The 22,050-nt window shown below is 39.8% G+C and overlaps 1 protein-coding gene across 4 annotated transcripts in view; it reads left to right on the top strand.

The window, feature by feature from the left end:
• CCDC141 (coiled-coil domain containing 141) overlaps positions 1-22,050 on the top strand; it is a 191,148-nt gene that overhangs the window by 108,405 nt on the left and 60,693 nt on the right. For all 4 annotated transcript variants that reach the window (XR_004623510.1, XM_019799234.2, XM_011224427.3 and 1 more), the window contains exons 8-9: positions 4,849-5,021; positions 20,876-21,017. Coding sequence is in view for 3 of the 4 variants with exons in the window: in XM_019799234.2 (XP_019654793.2) it covers positions 4,849-5,021; positions 20,876-21,017 (315 nt within the window). In the remaining variant the exon portion in view is untranslated. The remainder of the gene's footprint in view (positions 1-4,848; positions 5,022-20,875; positions 21,018-22,050) is intronic.

Below are 22,050 nucleotides of genomic sequence, written 5' to 3'. Positions count from 1 at the left end.
AAACTCCTTTTCCAATGTTTTTTCAGCTTTTCAGATTGTGAGGCCAAAACCAGTTTTAGGTAGTTATGATTTTACATATCTCTCATTAACACCACAAAGCCACCTTCTAACACTAGTGATGGGGAGGGAGTTCTGGGGCCCAGCACCAACAACCTTGGAGAGGCATGGAATGAGGGGGAGCACCAGCAGGGAGCAGCAAATACTGGGAGCTGAAAATCACATCACCCTTTGGCTTCTGCTTTTCTGGCATTTGAAAGCCTGGGCAGATTGGGCAGGACCTGAATCAAGTATCAGCTTGCCAAATGGGGAGCCACAAGAAGTTATCTCAGATGGTGCTTAGGAAAGAAAATGGAAGCTTTCAGTCTTGATGAAAACTGAACCCAGAGGAAATCTCTGCAGACAGTGGGATTCGGTGCTCTAATGAGAAGCTGAGTTTTGTGTCTTCCGTAATGATAATTGTTCCAACCAAACTCATTCTCCAGCCTTGGAACTCATGAAAGGAAAATTTCAAAGTTCTGCTGTGTTCAAGGTTTTTTGTTTGTTTGTTTTAATGTTGATTCTCTTCAAATAAGTTAGTCTAGGAGCAAACAATACTTATACTACTTATTAAGAATCTTTGTGATACAGAGTGATATAATTATCCTGGATGACTCATGGTTCCTGCTTAACTTGTTAATCTCATAGATAATTTAAAGAGAGTAAAATGTGCCATATCCTGATACCATCTCTATTTGGTTTGGTCCAGCCTGTTTTGGATCTTAACAATGAAAAAAAAGAAAAGATCTTTATTAGCATCTTAAAAAAAAAACCCAATCAACTCCTTAGTCTTTCCAAACCAAGGCAAAAGAGCTGATTTGTCTCCTCATCTGCCTAAGAACTGGGTGGAACCGAGAGGGAGAAAATATTATCCTTGTGCTTATATCCTTTTTGCCTCTAGTCGTAAAACCTGTATTTGACCAGCTTGGAAGAAAAAGAGGGATGTGAAGAGAAAACTAATGAGGAAATATTAATTCCAAAGGAGTTTATATGGGGGTCATAGTGTCATTGCCAAAAATAACCTGTTCTATACTATGTGAGACAAAGAGATTCTTTCCAGGCTGGATCTGGTATACCAGGTTCCTTATAGTTATGGTAAATAGAAAAGTTTTCAGTTCTATTCTGGGGATAGATTAAATGAGAGCAATGAAACTTAGATCATTCTGGAATTGTTACGTTGATTCCTCATCAAATTCTGCATGGGGTAAGAGAAATGAGTTTTGCATAGGATTCTGACAATCACAGACAGTATAATCTTTTGGAAAGGGGACTCCTCTTAAAATCATTAAATTTAACATTTCTGTGGGTTTAGATTATTCCTATTAGGGTCAGGTTAGGATTAAGGATAAAGAGTAAGCTCTCTCGCGGGGCGCCTGGGTGGCACAGCGGTTAAGCATGTGCCTTCGGCTCAGGGCGTGATCCCGGCGTTATGGGATCGAGCCCCACGTCAGGCTCCTCTGCTGGGAGCCTGCTTCTTCCTCTCCCACTCCCCTTGCTTGTGTTACCTCTCTCACTGGCTGTCTCTATCTCTGTCAAATAAATAAATAAAAAATCTTTAAAAAAAAAAAAAGAGTAAGCTCTCTTACAGTATCCAGCTCATCTTATTTGCAAATAAATTTGTTGAGCTAATGACAGAACACAACCACTCACCTCTTTTCTTCTGCCATAATTCTATCAAGTGTGATACATAGAGCAATTCATAAGTCAATGCTTTCCTAACACTTTGATCTTTCTGAGAAAAACCTCTAGAAGAAAATTTGGCTATTTTGATTCTAAGTAATGGGTTACCTTGGTCCTTGATATACCACCTCTTTCTAGTGACTGTTTAGCCCTTTTATTTATTCCCACGTTATTGAGATATAATACTTTTATGATAACATTGAGGAAGGAGGTAGAGTCACCTCACATGCATTTAATGTACGTGCGGCTTTAGAATCTAACTCCTATGAGGAAGAGACCAATGCCCGAGGATATGAGAGTAGCAGCTGTTCCCTGGGGCCACCGAAGGAAAGGCCCAAGCAGGATGATGACAGGCAGCAGGTGGTCCTGCTCTTCTCAGGGACTTTTCAAAGATGTGTCCCATCAAGATTTAGAGTAATCATGGGAAAATATTTTCTAAATGCTTACTCCACGTATATCCTCACGACCTAACTTTCATATATTTTTTTTCCTTCTATAATTCTCAAAACATATATTAAGTTTATAGTGGCTTAATACTAAAACAGAGTGGAGTCAAGAGAAGAGAAGAAAAAGCACTTCGAAATTTATTTTTCCCCCATTCGCATGAGGAATTTGGGGAATTATCTTCAAGGAAGAAAGAAGCGAATGCCCTGACATCTACGTATATACACTCTCTCTTTATTTCTTCCTTTGGTTGAGCTCAGTGGCTCCAGTCCTCAAGGTGAATATGTGTTACTATAAGCAATAGTTCACATCTACTAAATTTTAAGCATGATTTAAGGGAGTTCATGATAATTTTGACTACACCAGATTTTTGTTTTCAGGGCTAACTTTAAAACTAAACTTTGATTAACATGAGACTCCATTCAAAAGAAGCAATAAAAATTTAAAATATAAAACAAAATTCCAGGAACAGTGGCTATTGCCAAGAGGTATTTCAATGTGTCAGGGAAAGATTGAGAAAGTAATTCAAATAATCTTTTCTAACATCAACACCTTGACACATTTGGCTCTGTTGCCAACTGCAGAAAAAAAGAGAGATCAGATAAGGAAGAGTCTTCAGGTTCAAAGTTTCTTTAATAAAACTATCTTCCTTTCCCAGTCCTACACAGCGTAAGAGAAATCACTCAACTTTTCTCCATATCTTTTCTCACCAATAAGAAGGAAAGGTAGACACTTAATTTTAAAAAGTTAAGTTTTAAAATCTCACTTTTTCCGCCTAAGATGGATGGGCTTCTTGAAAATGCCCCTTCTTTCTTAAGCTTCCCCTGGTAATCTTTTGCCGCATGGCTCCATGGGCCAGGGTTTAAAAGCAGGGGCCTCAGGGCCAGGCAAAATGAGGATAGAGACCAAATCTGCCACTTAGTAGAAGTATCACTTTATGCAATTTATTTAATCTCTCTGAGACTCAGTTTCCCCCGTCATACAATGGAGATCATTTCTCACTTCCATGTAGGGCCGTTCAGGACAATGTGCCTGAATCTCAGCAGACATTAAAAAATGTTTTTGGCTGAATGGAAGGTGATCATGAAACACAGAGTATAGAAGGAGCACAAGTCAGTTCTCATTAAACTGGAGTTGCTATTATTACTTCCTATTATCTAAATAAAGGGGAATGTTTTTGTGTTAAACGTTTTAAGTGATCAGAAAGAACAGATTTAAGAGACATGAGGAAATTGATGGGACTGCAGAATATCAACATATAAGTAATGGGACAGTGTTGGAGAGATTTCATTTGTAAATTCAAGTTTTATCCAGTTCTGATTCTGACATTAAAACTCACTCCCTTAGATGGCAGCCAGGTGCAGCTGTGTTTCACACAGCTCCATGGCTGTTGCCTCTACCTTTGGCTTAACCTGTGTTCCCTCAGCATTAACTCAGCCTTGCTCCTCTGGTCCCTCTACAGGTCTCAGTGGAAACTAGACCCACAAGGCCGTCCACTTTCATTTCTTATGAGTCTTCTGTGGACTCTTCCTACTGCACCTGGTGGGCTCCTACCAAGCTCACTGGCTTCCAACTCAACAGTCTAGGAAGGCTAGCTTTCAAGGCCCCTATTGACTGTGGCACCATCAGGTTTACTGGGATAGGAGTGTTCTCCAGACTAGTACAAAGCATCCCATTCAGCGGCTTCTTCCAGGAGTGCCAAAGGGCAACACAGCAAGAGCTCTCTTGCCATGCAGCTTTTCTTCAACTTGCCTAATTCGGCTCCTGCTCTTCAGGCCCAAAGTCTGAAATGTGCTCTCAGGACACCTATGAAGACCATTGCACTTTGCTCTCCTTCTGTTTTCCTCATATTACCATGGCCCTCTTTTACTGCTTTCATATCATATACTCCTCCATCTTAATGCCAACTAAGACTTAATGGACAAAAGGACAGCTTCTCTCTACTCTCTGTTAACTCCATAAACTTGATCCTCCACGGTTGGCTGTTGATCTGCTAAACAAAGGAAGAAAATAAAGGAATTAAAAAAAACCCAAAAACTTCTCTTAAGACAATATCTCAGTTTGCAAAGCAATGTTTTTTCTGCATAATCCTATTTTGTGTGTCAGAAGCTAAATATTACCTTGGTCTTAGTCTTTGCACAGCTTCAGACCAAATTATAATCTTTGTAGACAGATGGATGTCTTGGATGCAGCAGGGAGAAGGTCTTATATTTGGAAAGACAAGGGGTAATTCTTGAATATTTCTCTATAATGATTCCAGTTCAAAGTGCAATTTGCTAGGCAATTTCCTTTTAAGAGCATCACAGAGACGTTCAGGTTGTGAAAGTCTACATAATATTTTTAAAATATCTCATCCATTATTTGTATATAGTACAAAATGTGCAAAAAGTAAGCCAGGCTCTCCAAATTCTATACAGTTATAACTGTGTTGTATAGGTACATTCTCAATGTAAACTCTTTTGGTAACTTTATGATGTTGACATTTATCTATGTTGAGCAAAGCTATGATCAGTCCCTAAATGAAGCCTTAAAACTACACAGCTGTTTTCTCAGACTAAGATTGTTGTTTTCGGTTATGATCAAACTAATAAAATGAATTGGCTGGTTTAATCTCTAGTATTTCATGTACACATCGATGTAGATTTTAAACTAGAAAAGCAGAAAATGAAAGTATGTTTTCTTTGGCAGGCATTTGATGTACTTGGGAGAGTTGAAGCTTACCTTAAGCTCCTTAAATCAGAGGGTTTAAGTCTGCCTGTCTTGGCAGCAAGGCATGAGGAATTACACAGAGAAATTAAAGACTGCACAGCTGATGCTTTGCAAAAGGGACAAGCCTTAATCAGCCAAGTAGACTCCTGTAGGTGAGTAAGTCTATTTCTTCCTCAGTGTAACAAGCTTTTCACAGTTTCCAGAACTGTTAAAAAAAATAAGTTGCACGATTTTTTTTTTCCTGCTTCTGATGTTTTGCTGCATTATGACATGGCTTAAAAGGATCTATTGAATTTTGGTCACCAAGTGATTCTGAATACAGCATTGCTCATCCAGAAGTGAGCCCATATTCTGAGCCTGAGGACCTGAAGATGTTAAAGCTTTTTTTTTTTTTCCTATGAGTTTCTGAGGAGGGGAGAAAGAAAGGACAAAAGAAAAAACAGAGCTTAATTCTCAATGTTTTTCATAGCCCAGCACCTCTGTGGGGTTTCTTTCTCCCTTTTAAATCATGAACGTTGAATCTGCCATATTCCTTTTTTCTTTTCTGGAAAAAAAATAGAGTACATGAATTCCCTTTCATTTATGACTTTGGTGGTTCACCAAGCAGAACCCTAAATAAAAGGTGACATTATTAATAATAACAATAGCTCACTTTTCTGAAAATTGAGAGTCCATCATGTGCCAGGCTCTGTGCCAAGAGGCTTAGAAACACTCTGTCATTAATCCTCACAGCAGCTCTACAAGACACACAAGGGTAGACTCCCTGATCCACGGGGTGTATGTCCCCCAGTAGATGCCTGAAACCACGGAGAATACCAAGCCATATATATATATATATATATATATATATATAATGTCTTTTCCTATATGTACATACCTGTGATAAAATTTAATTTATAAATTAGGCATAGTAAGAGATTAACAGTGATCACTAATAATTAAATAGAACAATTGTAATAATATACTGTAATGAAAGTTACGTGAATGTGATTTCTCTTTCTCAAAATTTCTTATTATAGTGTATTCACCTTTCTTGATGTGATGAAGTGAGATGATAAATGTCTGCATGATGAGATGCAGTGAGGTGCATGACACAGGCATTGTGACTAGTGTTAGGCTGCTACTGACCTTCTGATGACACATCAGAAGGAGAGTCATCTTCCAGACCATGGTTGATCATGGGTAACCAAAACCACAAAAAACAAATCTGCAGATAAGGAAGGGACCATTGAACTATTAATGTTCTCTTTCTATAAATAACTGAGACACAAAGAGACTAAGTAACTTGCAAGAAGTCACACAGCCAGTTAGTGGCAGAGGTGGAATTTGAAACCAAGTGCATGGGCCCTAGACCGCCTGCTCTTAACCAGCTTGCTAGAGCAGGTTGTTTTTATGAGCACATTTGGTGAGTGTATCAGGAGTGGGTTTAGATCTGGATGGAAATGAGAAAGAAAGACCTTGAGAAACAGAAAGAGGATGCAATGGGAACAAATGAGAAAGAAAAGAATTGGAAGAGAAAAGTTAGATGCTGGGGCAGATGGTGGACTGTATATTATCTAGGAAGAAATGAAAGCAGGACTTACATTTTAACAGAGGGAGACAAAAAGATTTGTGCAAATGAGACAAACCCAGTTGTTCTTTCACATCAACAATCTTCTTGAAACTCAAAGACATTAAATTTGAATAATAATTAAATAGGTCAAATGTGATAAAAATTACTTTATTTCTCTTCATTTATTTATTTCTTTTTTAAAAATATTTTTTATTATATTATGTTAGTCACCATACAGTACATCCCTGGTTTTTTATGTAAAGTTCGATGATTCATTAGTTGCATATAACACCCAGTGCACCATGCAATACGTGCCCTCCCCATATTTTACTTTTTTAAAAAGACTTTATTTCTCTTTAAATCTTCATTCTGCTCTGTTTTAGATGTGTTAAAAAGTGTTGATTTGGTAAGTTTGGGTTTAGGGAATTTTCTTTTCGGAAGATAGTATGAATCTGGTCAGAGATATTTAGCCAGGGCTTGTGATGGTTGCTATGGGACTATGTAAAGCCAAGATCAGAAATAATCCAGGGTCTTCCAACAGAAGCCAAACAGCTGAAGCTATGAGAAGGGCAAATGATTCTCCCCTTTTGAAAACTAACAACTGTAGCTACTAAGTGTCTTCACTTTCACTCCAAGCCATACATCAGGTAATGGTGTGTTGGCTCTGCTCCAGGAGCCACAGAACACCCATGTCCGGCCCCAAGGTGTGGGCACACTCCTCTCCCTTCTCCCCTGCTTAAAGGTCCAGTCTTCCAGAATGTGTATGTGTCTTGCACCATGCAGAAACTATCCTGTGGGCTGCCTGGACTCAGGGTACATGTCAGACACTGATCGGAGTCATGTGATGATTGGATTAAGTTGGTGAGGTCTCCAGTTGGAATTTGGGGAATGGTCCCATGTCAATTTTGCAAGTGAGTCTCAAAGCACAGATACTCTGTTTAGGCCACTCTTTACTTGTGGTGTTTTCCCTGGCCTTGGGCAGTTTCCTTTCATGCGTGGGTAGATCAGGCGGCAGCCCAAGACCCTTCCTTAGATCTTTGGAAGTCTGTCTCTGGTACACTGCCCCAGAAATTCCAGGTGCCTCAGCCTCCCAAAGCCTGAGCCCTGTCTCCTCAACTCAGCAAGACCTCGGAGCTCTCTTTGGGTTCCACCTCCCTGAGCTTTGGTCTAGAAATTGCCTCTCAGGCGGTAAGCTGATGTAATCATAAGACATATCTCAATCACTTCCCTTCTCTCAGGGATCACCGTCCTGGGCTACCTATTGTTCAGTGTCCGAGAACTATTGTTTCATATATTTTGTCTATTCTTCTAGTTGTTTCAGGCATGAGGGTAAATCTAGTCCCTGCTTCTGGCCAGAAACTGAAGTTCCCTATTCAGTGTTGATGCTTAGCTCCTGGAGTTGGAAAGCTGGTCACAATTTATTACCCTTAAGCTTTATGCTGTTTGCCCTAATTGGTAATGTTTCATCTTCAGTACTTAAATATAAGAGGAGAAGTGCTTATATTTTATATCGAATTCTGTTTTCAGGGCTTTAGTGATTGCTTTTGGCTACCTACTTTGTCATCGTCGACATGTTTATTTACTTAGCTAGTCTCATTCTTTGTGCTTTCTTTATAGTCTTAATTTATACATGTACAATATAATATAATCATGTTATATGTATATATTATATAATCATAAATATATGCTATTTTTTGAAGGGGCATCTACAGTTCTTTTCTTCAGACTGCAGACTGAGTCTTAGTAGAAGAAGCAATATTTAGGGAACGTTTCAAGAAACCTGAATTAAAATTGTTAGGTAACTAGATTAAAAAATAATTATTAGTATCAGTATGGTTTCTGTCAATATCCTAGATATACGAGCTTTCATAGTAGCTCCAAGGTGTTTGGTTGCCCTGAGATTTCACAATATTTTGTAAAGCAATACTATTTTTCCATTTTGTAGGAGGAACCGAAGGTAAAGTGTAATTGTTACCTGGCAAAGGCCATTTTTGATTCAGAAGGTAGACATAGAATAGAAATCCATTAAAAACTGAATTGAAATGCATTAGAAGCTTGGTGGCAAACTAAATCCACACATGGCTATGGACCTCAATCCCATGCGTTACATTTGAAACTTGCTTCCTTTCCTCATCTAATGATTCATTTGTTCAACGGTGTGGGTCACCATCATAGGAAGGAAGCAGAACCTAAGAAGGAGATTTCAAGTTGCTGACACTGGAGTGAAGGTGGAATTTAGAACATTGGCAATGGGAGTAAACATACTGCCAATTTCAGCAGAGAAAAGTACATGTCCGTGAACATTGAAATGGCGTCCTGGACTTCTGAGCGTCAGCCACACTACGAGGACACAAATGACTAAGGTCCCATACTCAGACATTTGAAAACTGGTGTGGATAAGAAACTTAAGATTTAGTACCAAAAGAGTCCTATTTCATGCATTCTTAGGACCAAAACAATGCCATGACTTTTAAAAAATTTTTTTTATTATATTATGTTAGTCACCATACAGTACATCCCTGGTTTTTGATGTAAACTTCGATGTTTCATTAGTTGAGTATAACACCCACTGCACCATGCAACACGTGCCCTCCATACTACCCATCACCAGTCTATCCCATTCCCCCACCCCCCTCCCCTCTGAAGTCCTCATTTTGTTTCTCAGAGTCCATAGTCTCTCATGCTTCATTCCCCCTTCTGATTAACCCCCCTTCCTTTATCCCTTTCTTCCCCTACCGATCATCCTAGTTCTTATGTTCCATAGATGAGAGAAATCGTATGATAATTGTCTTTCTCTGCTTGACTTATTTCACTTAGCATTATCTCCTCCAGTGCCGTCCATGTTGCAGCAAATGTTGAGAATTCGTTCCTTCTGATAGCTGAGTAATATTCCATCGTATATATGGACCACAACTTCTTAATCCAGTCATCTGTTGAAGGGCATCTCGGTTCCTTCCACGATTTAGCTATTGTGGACAATGCTGCTATGAACATTGGGGTGCATATGGCCCTTCTCTTCACTACGTCTGTATCTTTGGGGTAAATACCCAGTAGTGCGATGGCTGGGTCATAGGGTAGCTCAATTTTTAACTTTTTAAGGGACCTCCACACTGTTTTCCAGAGTGGCTGTACCAACTTGCATTCCCACCAACAATGTAGGAAGGATCCCATTTCTCCACATCCTCTCCAACAATTGTTGTTTCTTGCCTTGTCTATCTTTGCCATTCTAACTGGCGTAAGGTGGTATCTCAGTGTGGTTTTGATTTGAATTTCCCTGATGGCTAATGATTTTGAACATTTTTTCATGTGTCTGTTAGCCATTTGTATGTCTTCATTGGAAAAGTGTCTGTTCATATCTTCTGCCCATTTTATGATTTGTTTATTTGTTTCTCGTGTATTGAGTTTGAGAAGTTCTTTGTAGATCTTGGATACCAGTCCTTTATCTGTGGTGTCCTTTGCAAATATATTCTCCCATTCCGTGGGCTGTCTCTTAGTTTTTTTGACTGTTTCCTTGGCTGTGCAGAAGCTCTTTATCTTGATGAAGTCCCATAAGTTCATTTTATCTTTTGTTTCTCTTGCCTTTGGAGATGTGTCATAAAAAAGTTTGCTGTGGCCGATTTCATAGAGGTTGCTGCCTATGTTGTCCTCCGGGATTTTGTTGGATTCCTGTCTCACATCGAGGTCTTTCATCCATTTGGAGTTTATGTTTGTGTATGGTGTGAGAGAGTGGTCAAGTTTCATTCTTTTGCATGTAGCTGTCCAATTTTCCCAGCACCATTTATTGAAGAGACTGTCTTTTTTCCACCGGATGTTTTTTCCTGCTTTATCAAAGATTAGTTGCCCAAAGAGCCGAGGGTCCATTTCTGGGTTCTCTATTCTGTTCCATTGGTCGATGTGTCTGTTTTTGTGCCAGTACCATGCTGTCTTTGTGATCACAGCTTTGTAGTACAGCTCAAAATCTGGCATTGCGATGCCCCCGGCTTTGTTTTTCCTTTTCAACAGTTCCTTGGCGATTCAGGGCCTTTTCTGATTCCATACAAATTTAAGGACTATTTGTTCCAGTTCTTTGAAAAATGTCCTCGGTATTTTGATCGGGATAGCATTGAAAGTGTAGATTGCTCTGGGTAGTATGGACATTTTAACTATGTTAATTCTTCCAATCCATGAGCATGGAATATTTTTCCATCTTTTTATGTCTTCCTCAATATCTTTCAAAAGTGATCTATAGTTTCTAGGATATAGGTCCTTTACGTCTCTGGTTAAGTTAATTCCAAGGTAACGTATGGTTTTTGGTGCTATTGTAAATGGGATGGATTCCCTAATTTCTCTTTCTTCCGTCTCATTATTCATGTATAGAAATGCAACTGATTTCTGAGCATTGATATTGTATCCCACCACATTACTGAATTGCTCTGTAACTTCTAATAGTTTGGGCGTGGATTCTTTTGANCTTTTTCTGCATCTATTGAGAGAATCATATGATTTTTGAATTTTTCTTTCTGGATAAAATCTATGACATTGATTGATTTGCGAATGTTGAACCACGCTTGCATCCCAGGTATGAATCCCACTTGGTCATGATGGATAATCCTTTTAATGTACTGTTGGATTCTATTAGCCAAGATCTTGTTGAGGATTTTGGCATCCATATTCATTAGGTAAATCGGTCTGTAATTCTCCTTTTTGATGGGGTCTTTGCCTGGTTTGGGGATCAAGGTAATATTGGCCTCATAGAATGAGTTTGGTAGCTTTCCTTCCGTTTCTATTTTTTGAAATAGCTTTAGGAGAATAGGTATTATTTCTTCTTTGAATGTTTGGTAGAATTCCCTAGGAAAACCATCCAGGCCTGGAGTTTTGCAAAACAATGCCATGACTTTTAAACTTAACTATTCTGAACCTGTTTCCTCCTCTGTAAAATGGAGGGCTTTTTTTATTTTTTAATTGAATAAAACCATTACTCTTAGCAATTAGTTCACTTTTTTTTAACCTTCTTCACGAAGAGCTTTAAAAGCAAAATACGAAGAGTCACATGGTTGTTTCAAATAATCACAACAGAGTCAGCTGCACCCTATTATATTCATTTTTACAAACCGGGGAAGGTTATATTTGAAATAGGGCAGATAAGCATTTATTTTAAGGTAATAAAAGGCCAAATTTAGTATTGGGGCAGATAGGAATTTCAGAGACCTTTAGATCTAACTTTTTTTCCTGTTAGTCAACAAAATAGGACGTCAGAAATTCACATTTATCTGAGATGATGCTTCCCAGTAAATCTGAGACCTTTGTTGTTACTTTTCTGTAACTATTCCCTTATTAGGAACAGATCCACACTGTTTTTCTATCCTGGAATCAAACATCTTTGAAGTTGAGCAGCCTCACAAAATAAGTAATGGCTGTTTACATGTTCCCTTGCTGTTATATTTTTTCCCTGTAATCGGGTGATAATTCTGAATCATTGCTAAATAATTTATTATCTTTTCAAAGTGTAGTATCTGTCATCTAACCTAACTACACTTTAATTTTAAAGATATTTTAGTGCAAACATTTGTACTTAGCTATGATCCAAGTTTCTGCATCTGATAATGGTAAAACTTAGACTTACAGTGAAGCTAAAGTTCCTGGCTTCCAGCCCCCCTCACCTCTTCCGATGCTTCAGTTGGCATCATCTTTGAGCAGCACGTCTAAAGACAGGCCAAAGGGGGCCTGCTACCTAGCAGAATTCTGCATTCCTTAAGCCACAGGAAGCTGTGGTGATGGGAAGTCCTAGGTTGGAGACCTTGTATGATGGTGAAGTTTTCCATAATTGGATAAAATCAAGGGACCTCCTCATTTCTCTCTGTATAGCTAACAATGCAGAACTAAAAAACGTACAAGGCCATCTAGGGCAATATCGATTCGCCTTTTCCTATTTGCTAAAATTAACTTCAGATTTACAAGTAAACTTGCTTCAGTGTGGACTCAATCTCTATCTTTACATAAGAGACTGTACCAGTTTTCATTCTACCTTGTTATGGTGAATTTAAGCTTATGAACCTCATCCTAACTGAGAGTTTCCTGCAATATAACTTTAAGTATTGTTTGTTTTGATTTAACACTTATTATTACTTACTTAATGTTAATCTTCATACATTTATATTTTATAAAGAAATCAAAACAGGAGTTAATTGGGGTTTTGCATTCTCTTTTCACAATTTTCATTTATGTTGGCCACCACTACTTCTGTTGTTTGATATGGTGAATGGTAAAGAACTTTAGACAGAACACTGTTCATTCCTTTATTCATTTATGTATCCCAAAAATACTATTGAGCATCTTTTATAAATCCGGTACTCCCATGCATCTAATGCAGTAGGGGAAATGTCTGCCCTCATGCTGTTTATATTCTATTGGGAAGAAACAGCCAACCAACAGCTAAATCAGAGATAAGATGCTCTTCCATGGCAATGAGTGCTCTAGAAGTGAAGTGGGATAGAGAGTTACTGAGGGGAAGGGAGCATTGTGGACATTGCAGTCAGGGAAAGATGCTTCAAAGAGAAGGAGCTACCACGCACATAGCTGGGAGATGAATGGCCCTGGCAGAACAACAGCAAAGATGTAACAGAAGGCAGGGCAGTGTGGCTGGAGGAGAAGGTGACAGGAGAGAGGAGCAGAAGACAAGATCAGAGTAGGTGCAAGTTAGACTATTCAAACACTCATTGGCAACAATGGCAAACACTTGTACACTTGTGTGCTTTATATACATTAAAAAAATTTAGTCCTTTGGGACACCTGGGTGGCTCAGTTGATTAATCGGCTCCCTTTGGCTCATATCATCATCCCAGAGTCCTGGGATCAAGTCCTGTGTGAGGCTCCCTGCTGAGCAGGGAGTCTGCTTCTCTCTCTGCCTGCTGCTCCCCCAGCTTGTGTGCTCTCTGTCTCTCTGACAAATAAATAAACAAAATCTTAAAATAAAATAAAATAAAAAATTTAGTCCTTCAAGTGACCCTGTGCTATGAGTTCTATTATCATTGCCTCTGTTTTGCAGACGAGGAAGCTAGGGCACAGAAAGGTTCAGTAACTTTCCCTGCCACCTGTCACATGGTAGTAAGAGTGAGTCCTGGAATGCAGGTCTGAACCACTATGTTAGCTGGCTAGTTCTCTGTCTATTCCTTTCATTCCGCTTTAACCAATAATGAGGAGCCTGGGCACGTGGATTTTTTTTTTTTTTTAATTCTGGCATGCTTAAATTGTACGCTAAGTTTCAACTCAAGTCTCCTCTTCCTTGCAAAGTTTCTCTTTCTTTCAGTTTATTTAAAAAGTTGTTGAACTTATGAATAGGCATCACATATGACATACCAGCACCAAGCTTCAAGGGTAGTCAAAGATATATAAACCTGGCCCTGAATCTCTAGAACCTTACTAATGGCTAATCAAGGAGCAACAAAAGGGAGTGTGCTCTAGGCACAAGGAAGCCATGGGGGTAGTGGGTGTTGAGGCCACCTCTTCACAGAAGGGAGACACGATCCCTAGCTTCTTTTTTTTTTTTTTTTTTTTTTTAAAGGTTTTATTTATTTATTTGACAGAGATAGAGACAGCCAGCGAGAGAGGGACACAAGCAGGGGGAGTGGGAGAGGAAGAAGCAGGCTCATAGCAGAGGAGCCTGATGTGGGGCTCGATCCCAGAACTCCAGGATCACGCCCTGAGCCGAAGGCAGACGCTTAACCGCTGTGCCACCCAGGCGCCCCCGATCCCTAGCTTCTATGATCAGGATAGGTCAAGTGAAGGATTGAAGAAGGCCATTGTTGAATTTGATAACCTAAGATGGATGAAGGCTCTACATCTAGCCAAGAGGAACAGAATCAATATCTACTATCCAATACTTTTTGAATTCCTTTCTATTGGTCAGCTCTATCTCATGGATTCACTTTTCATTCGGTGGTGTTGTGAATCATTCTTTAGTTGTTCGACTTGTAACAGTGTCGCCTCCTCTTCCAGCTTATGACATTGTTTTGAGATCAGCCTTCAAGCTCAACCAGGTGGGAAACCTTTTTTTTTTTTTTATGTTCCTTAGTATTTACTAGCTAGGTGGCTTGATTTGAAATGTTATGGTGCTGGTATGATATTAAAAGCAGCTTTTATCAAAGTAAAAATATTTTTAAAAAATCCCAAGTGGAAAACAAACAAAAACAATCCCCACCCTCCAACAAAACAAAGAAACAAAAACAGAAATTTCCTTCACCTGATAGAGTTATCTATGGTTGCAATTTAGAGGAGTTCGGCCAAGCATTTAAGGACTTAAAATAACTTTTTTACAATAAAAGTTTGATGATGCATTTAGATGGTAAATGTCAGACACTGAAATTTAGGATATTACAAAGTTTAGTTCTCACTGATGGCTGTTAACTCAGCCACTTTCCAAATATTTTCAAGTGTGTATTAAGTTGTTCTTTTTAGGGGTTGAGTAAATGTCATAACTGCAAATCTGGGCCTGGTAACATTATACAGGCTTTTATAATCCTGAAACTGTTAGTATGGAAAACATGCAAAGTTCACACTTCCCCTTAAATCTAGGCGTAATTAGATTAGGTTCTTGTAAAATGTCCAGGAGTCACTCACTACAATATGAATGTATTCGTTTATGCTGTTGATGATGTGATGTGAAGAAGCAAGCATCCCAGAGTAAGATCTGGAACTGCAGACTCTAGAGAGGAAGGCCGATAAAGGGACAGAAATCTGTGTGCTGGATGACTGTAGGGAAGCTCTCTCAGATTAGAGAGGAAAACAACAAAACGAAACGAAACAGACAAGAGCAAGGGAGAGAAGTGGGCAGGCCTATTTATGAATAAAATGCTCATCACCGTGCTGTTTGTAATAGTGTGAACCTGAAGACCCCCTAGATAGTCCCAGAGAATAGGGAAATGTTTGAATAGTTTCAGGGCAGGCACATTGTGGAATATTCTAAGCCAATATGGAAAGTGTGTTTTGGAGGATTCTTTGAAGACAGAGAGTAGCCTTGCCATATAATGTCAGGATCCAAATTGTGTAGATAGCATCATTCTAAGTTTGGAGGGAGAAAAGACTGCAAAGAGAAAAACTTTTTGGAAGGAAATACATCAAAATATAATTTCATATTTTCCAAAATATCTTAAATGAGAATATCGGTCTGTTTAGTTCTTGCTGTGTGCCTTTTATCTGAGGATTTATGTCATCAATCATGGAAAATTTTCAGTGATTATCTCTTTAAATATTGATTTTCCTTTGTTTTCTCTTTTCTCTTCTCCTTTAACTTATGGTTGGAGCCTCTGGGTCTGCCTCTCAGAACTCTGAACAGCCTTCCTACTAGTCATTCCCTCAGCTCTTGGCCCTGTGCCCTCAGGGAATCCCTCATACTGGTTTTCTTTTTGGTAGATTTTTATTCTTTCTTCTAGTTTTCATAACCATATTGATTTCATTTCTGAGATCTCTAACTCATTTTTTTTATATCTACTTTTGTCTTATTTCTGACTTTTTGTTTCAGAGCTTCTTGTTCTTTTATTATGGGTGTTGGGTTTTTTCTCTGTCTTTCTAATGATCTCAGGTGTATTTGTGTTAAGGTCATTTTCAGGTTGCTCTACTTGACTTTCGTTTCAGATAGAGTACATTTATCCTTCGATTTTGGAGCTATGTTGTGTTAGGATTTATATTCCTCTTGTGTTTTGAAATTTTAGATGAAATTCCTCTCATCTGGAGTGGGAGGTGCTTGTTCTTCGCTTATTTTCCGTGCTTTGTTCTCTACTCTTCGCTCTTTCCTCCATAACAGCTTTGCCATGACTCCCCCTGAACTGAGGGTCTTCCTTCCAGCTTTGTTGTCTGGTCAGGGTCACCCACAGAGAAGCTGTGGCTCTCAGAGAGGCAGCAGGAAGTGGGGCGGGGTTCCCAATTGCCCCCTGTGTGTGATTTCTTGGCCCTAGCACCAGTTGGCGATAGCGTTTTCCAAACTTCTTTTCAGGTAGAATCCTAGCTATGGTACCCTTCTCATAGGGCACGTTTTGCCGTTTGTGTCCTCCTGGGAGTGGAGCTCGTGGGTCTCCCTGCCATGCCCCTGGACCAGAACCCCAGAGACCCGTAGCTTCAGCCCCACGTACTGCTTTTTGGTGGTGAGGCATTCGCAATGTGACTAACTTAAGTCAGAGGGAAAAAATTGTAGAAACACACATTTATTTCCCTTCTATGGTATGGATGGCACTTTTTTCAAAGTAGGGATGAAAATTAGATAGTAGCCGTTATTTCCTCCAAAATAAAGATTGTGAACATGAAGGGACACTGTTTAGGTCCCTGTCAAAAAAGAAGCAGCAAGCTAAAGATAAGGAAAATATATATATTTTTTCCATTTTCAGAGTATAATTTGTTCATAGACAAAAAGAAAACTATGATCAGCTGATTCCTTCAGATGAGAGAGTAAGCTGTCAAGTGCTTACCATCTGGTTCAGCTCCTAATCCAGATGGGCTGCCAATAGTAATTTATGAAAGGTTTGAAAGCAACTTGCCGTCCTCCGGAAAGAATCATTAGACCACATTAACGTTGGGATTTGCTCCCCTCCCCCAGCCCCAATTTGCAACAGATGCAGAGATGGGGCAACTGCTTCCGTTCAACAAATAGAACCGTCTATTTTTGAGCCAGGAGTCAATATGTCTCTGCTCTTTAGAAAAAAAGTCAAGGATTTTTCTTCCCCCTTCCCTCTCCTCTACTGGCTCAGTGAGTAGGGGAGAAAATGCTCCCACGATGGAGTTTCTAACAGATGTCTGAAGAAGGCCTCACAGTCTGTCATCTCTGAGTATCTGTGGTGCTTGGAAAAGTCAAAGTCAACATCGTGGATAATCTAGTGTACTTCATGTCCATGCCACAGACAGGCGCCTTCTAATCCATTCTTATAGAGGAAACCCAAAGATCAATCGGTATATACAATGCAAATTATAGAGCCACAGATGGCTAGACCCAGAAGTCTGCTGTCAGCCCCTCTCCCACCCAGTGAGGCAGTACACGAGCAGGTGGCTTCAGAGTCAGCATGAAATGATAGGGCACTTCATCCAGCCAAGTTCTGTGATCTGCCCTCAGTTCTTGCCCTATCATTCAGTGAATATTCCTGGGAAGGAATAAGACTCATTCCTGAGTGACTGATGGAATTCTAGTAATTTATTTTCAGTTCATGTAAGAACTGCTGGCAGAGAGTGAGGTCATATTTTTCCTTTGATCAAACCATCTGCTTTTCAGGCTCTGAGAAAATTGCCAATATGCATGCTATACATGTTTTTAAATGTTCTGGAATGTTCAAAAGAAAAGTCTGGAATTGGTGTTTAATGTTTCTAACTGAAACTGATGGAATGAAGGCTGGTTGTAACCTGCACGTTAGGTTTTCAGTGAGAAAGAACTGTGGGAGGGAAGGTGGGAGGGAGGGAGTGGCACTGGGTTAGAGGTGTGACAGATATATGCCCACTGGGAATCAGGAAGAGATTACTGCCTGATCAGACAGATGATCTCGCTGACACAGGGAAAGGAAAACCAGAGCTGGCTAGGATAAGCAAGATAATTCAGAACTCCTTGTACTGAGGAAGGGGTCTAAGCCACAAGTAAGAGTGGAGCTCACCCTGGACAGGCAGGAACACACAGCCAAACCAGGCGATTCAGTGGGCCCCTCTGAGGCTTTAATTAGAGGAGGTCACTCAACCTAATGATAAATGCCAAACATCCAAGAAGAAATTGGGCAGTCTTTGGATAGTTTAAAACTTCTGTAAGTGGGCAAAGGGCAAAGTCATCATTGTTTAAAAACTATTGGAGACTTCACTAGTGACATTTTTATACAGTAACTCTCTGTGCATATGTTCTTCTTAAATCTATATCTTCTCTTCCCTTAAATTTTGATTAAAGTGTATTTTATTTAATTTGAAAATATGCATCGATCCACAAAAAAGTCAACGTGCTCAGAGCTACAGAGGATATATGGATGAAAAGAATGTTGTCCTTTCCCTTAAAGAATTTACAATGTGGGACACCTGCCTGGCTCCGTGGGTTAAGCACCCAACTCTTGATTTAGGCTGGGGTCATGATCTCAGGGTTGTGGGATCAAGACCTGCATCAGGCTCCAGTATTCTCTTTTTCCCTCTCCCTCTGCCCTTCCAGCCACGCCCCCCCCAAAAAAAGAATTTACAATGCAATAGATATATATGGTAAGGCACAAATCACCACAAAATGAAACCAAACCTCCAGGGTCATTGAAAAATTGAAAAGGAATCGTCCTCCAAAGACACAGAGAGATTGCATTTGCTTGGTTGTGATTCATCTAAATTAAAATTCTAAGTTGCTAAAGAGCAATATTTTCACAAAAGGAATGCTTGATTTGGTTTTGTTTCCCTATTTCTGTTCTCTGTGCTGGAAGGTTCCTTTAAAGCATGAACTTGGACAAGTGTCCCTCTAGTGGCCACTTTGCAAACTACAGGCAGATATTGCTTTGGAGAAGCCAGCCAATTTCAAAAGAACACGCTAGCCAGGCTAATCCTGTTTCCATTAACAGTCAACTCGAGGGAAGGTGAAATCTTAGAGGACGAATACACTTTCTTCCCGTCATGTGTCAAGAGTGTGGACGCTGAGATCAGATGAACAGGTTCAAATCCCAGGTCTGCCACTTAATAATGGTGACCTGGGCCAGTAACTGAGCCTTTTCCCTCCTCAGTTTTCTCATTGGCAAAATGGAGATAACAATTACACCCAGATGATAGGACACTTACACTTATGAGTATTAGAAAGGAGACTACTTAAAACATTAAAAATGCTGCCTTGCCACAGTAGCACTCAATCATTGTTTTAGAATATATTTACACGTTTATTTTCACAAGCTGCTCTCTGTACCTTCTTTCCACATTGCTACTACGTCACTCCTCTGTGTTATTGGTTTTTCTCATTTAGATTTGCATATTCTACAGAAAACTTGGAACTTATAATACATAGCACAACTGGGCTTTCAAGTGCTTTTTTACTATATAATGTCCCAAAGTCTAAAACCTAACCAAAATATGGTTGGTATTACCAATACACTGCTTTTATTTACAAAATTTGTGGACTCGAGTATCACTAGAATTGTTTCTGTAAAACCCTCCTGATTTCTTCATTATACTCTTCAACCGTCCCTGAGTTATTAAAATGCAAAACTAATTGTTTTAAGTGTAGCATCTGTAGAACATTTGTGTCAAGAATAAGATTCATCACAGTGGTTTCGTTTTCTCTCCCCAGTTAAACTTCTCTGGGGCTCCAGTGGTACCCACAGGACACACGTGAATCCCACGCACATCCGACAAGATTCTCAAGCTGCCTGATGAACTCTCACCCCTTTGGCAGCTTTCTTGTCATTCCTGTGAAGTTACTTTACCTCTCAGTCATATGGGATCTCGCCCTCATTTCATTACTAATTAAATTCGTTTTTACAGAGTCATAAATTAATTATTTGAGGTAAAATTACTGAAATCTATACCTCACTCCAAGATCTTTTTTAACTCTGGGTAATTAAATTTCAGAGTTATCATGTTAATCTTTATTAGTATTTGAAGGAAATGACTGACACAAAATTAAAGCCTTCAATTTCTTAGGTAGTAGGAGAGGTTCTGTCTTAGGGCTAGGTGGACAAATTAAAAGGTGCTCATTCCACCAGCAGCCTCCCTTCATTGTCTTGCATGACTGGTGGGCCTATGTTGAACATCGGTAGGAAACTTGCTAATTTATTTTTAGACCAGAGCAAATGGGATCTGACTCTAAGGTCATTTGTTGTTCTAAAGGCATGTGTGTTTAATGAGCTTTTATGTCACTTTTTTCTTTCATGTGAGAGGTGAAAAATGACAATGTGAGGCTCAGTCTCTTTTTTATGAACAAGTACATTAGATTCCTAATTGTTGGTGATAACTTGGTTTTCACTTAATGAATATAGCCTCGAGCATTCGTCATCATCGAGAACAAGGAACTTAGAATTACATAAATATTTAACCCTATTGGATTAGTAAATGGTTTGTTAATTGGCTGATCCACATTTCTATTCAAAGAGCATCTTTTAGATAAATGAAGCTTTCAAGTCACACCCCCAGGAAAACTCTTGGCAAACATACTTGGCAAAAATACCCAGGCTTTGGATCTTTACTTCAAGATGTGCCTGTGCTTTTTGCCATAGGGTTCTCAAAATATCTTAGAGAAATATTAAAAAGTAAACCTTTACAAAAGAAGACTAGACCTGGTTGCAAAAACCCATAACTCATCTTTTCCCTCAAGAGTGACTGATTTAAACAAGGGAACATAATTTGGTGTTACTTAGCTTCTGTTATCCTAAAGCCTGAAGCTTGATAACTTTTCTTGACTCATCCCTATCACGGAAGAGCAGACCCACTTTGAAATGTTCCCTAATCCTGGGGCTTCTCTGTCAGGGCGGAGTGAACTAATGGCTGACTTGTTGCATTCAGCTCTCAGGGGACCGGAGTCCACGAGATGATGGGATGTATTCAGAGACGAGTGGACCATCTGACCCAACAGTGTTCCGCGCACAAAGAATTTGCTCTTAAGAAACAGCAGCTAACTGCCTCGGTGGAGGGCCTCCTCAAGAAGGTAGTCTCTTCAATGTGCGCTCCATTGGCTCCTACCTAGATGCAGCTCCTTCCTTGGTGATCCTAGACAGCACAGCACCTGCAGCATGGGGCACGGTGGGAGGGTCTCGGCACGTCTCCTTTGGCTTGATAATGATAAAAACATTCAGTTTTATCACTGAGCAGCATAGAGTTAGAGTTCAGTGTTGCTCAGCAACCTTTCGTGTCCCAGGTTGCTGAGACTTGCTGCGTCATCCTACCGCCACGCCAGCCAGCCCTGAACATGCACACACAAAGGCAGCGCTTGGTTTGCACAGAACCCAACCGTGTGCATATTGGGACTGTGTCCTTGTTTTATGTGGGTCCGTGCCTGGTTCCAGGATGCACAATTTCAGTTAACATGGTATCATACCATGCAAGGACGCCACATAAATACCAAAAATGATGTTTTAGGGATTTCCAGGGATAAATTGTCATTATCATACTTTGTTGAAGGAGGTCAGTACAGAGGATGTGGTCATTCTGAATAAAAACATACATGTGAAAATCCTCTTTCTGCAGAGTGGATACAATGGCTCGGTACGGGAGAAATATATTTCCTATTTTCAAAGAGGAATAAAACCAAGCAGCTACTAGTTGGTTAAATAAAAAATTGCTTATGTGTAGCTGGGACGTACAGTAGAAACTATCTCAGGGACGTTAATGCTAACGCACCTTGATGCCCCTGCTGGGTCTCAGATTTTCAGTGATGTCTTCGTCTGGTACAGTGGAGGCATACGACTGACTTCAACAAGTATAACTAGTAGACTTCACAGGAGAGGACATTAAACTACCACGTCTCTACCTACATTGCCTTCCCCCCTGCTATTGATCCAGAAACTTGGGAATTTGAGACTTGCTCTGATGGCCGGGTCCAAGGAGATTCCAAATATGGCAGCAGCTGTGGTGCCACATTCCCTGGAGCTTGAGACTCGGACTAATTTGGGGGTGGTGGACAACACAGTAGGAACTCAGACAACTGTTGCTCCTTGTCTTCCTGCCAGTTCAGACCCAAC

Source organism: Ailuropoda melanoleuca, chromosome 2 (genome assembly GCF_002007445.2).
Source record: "Ailuropoda melanoleuca isolate Jingjing chromosome 2, ASM200744v2, whole genome shotgun sequence".
NCBI classification, from domain to species: domain Eukaryota; kingdom Metazoa; phylum Chordata; class Mammalia; order Carnivora; family Ursidae; genus Ailuropoda; species Ailuropoda melanoleuca.
Note: the sequence above shows the minus strand (reverse complement) of the source record. Positions and strands in the feature narration are given on the sequence as shown.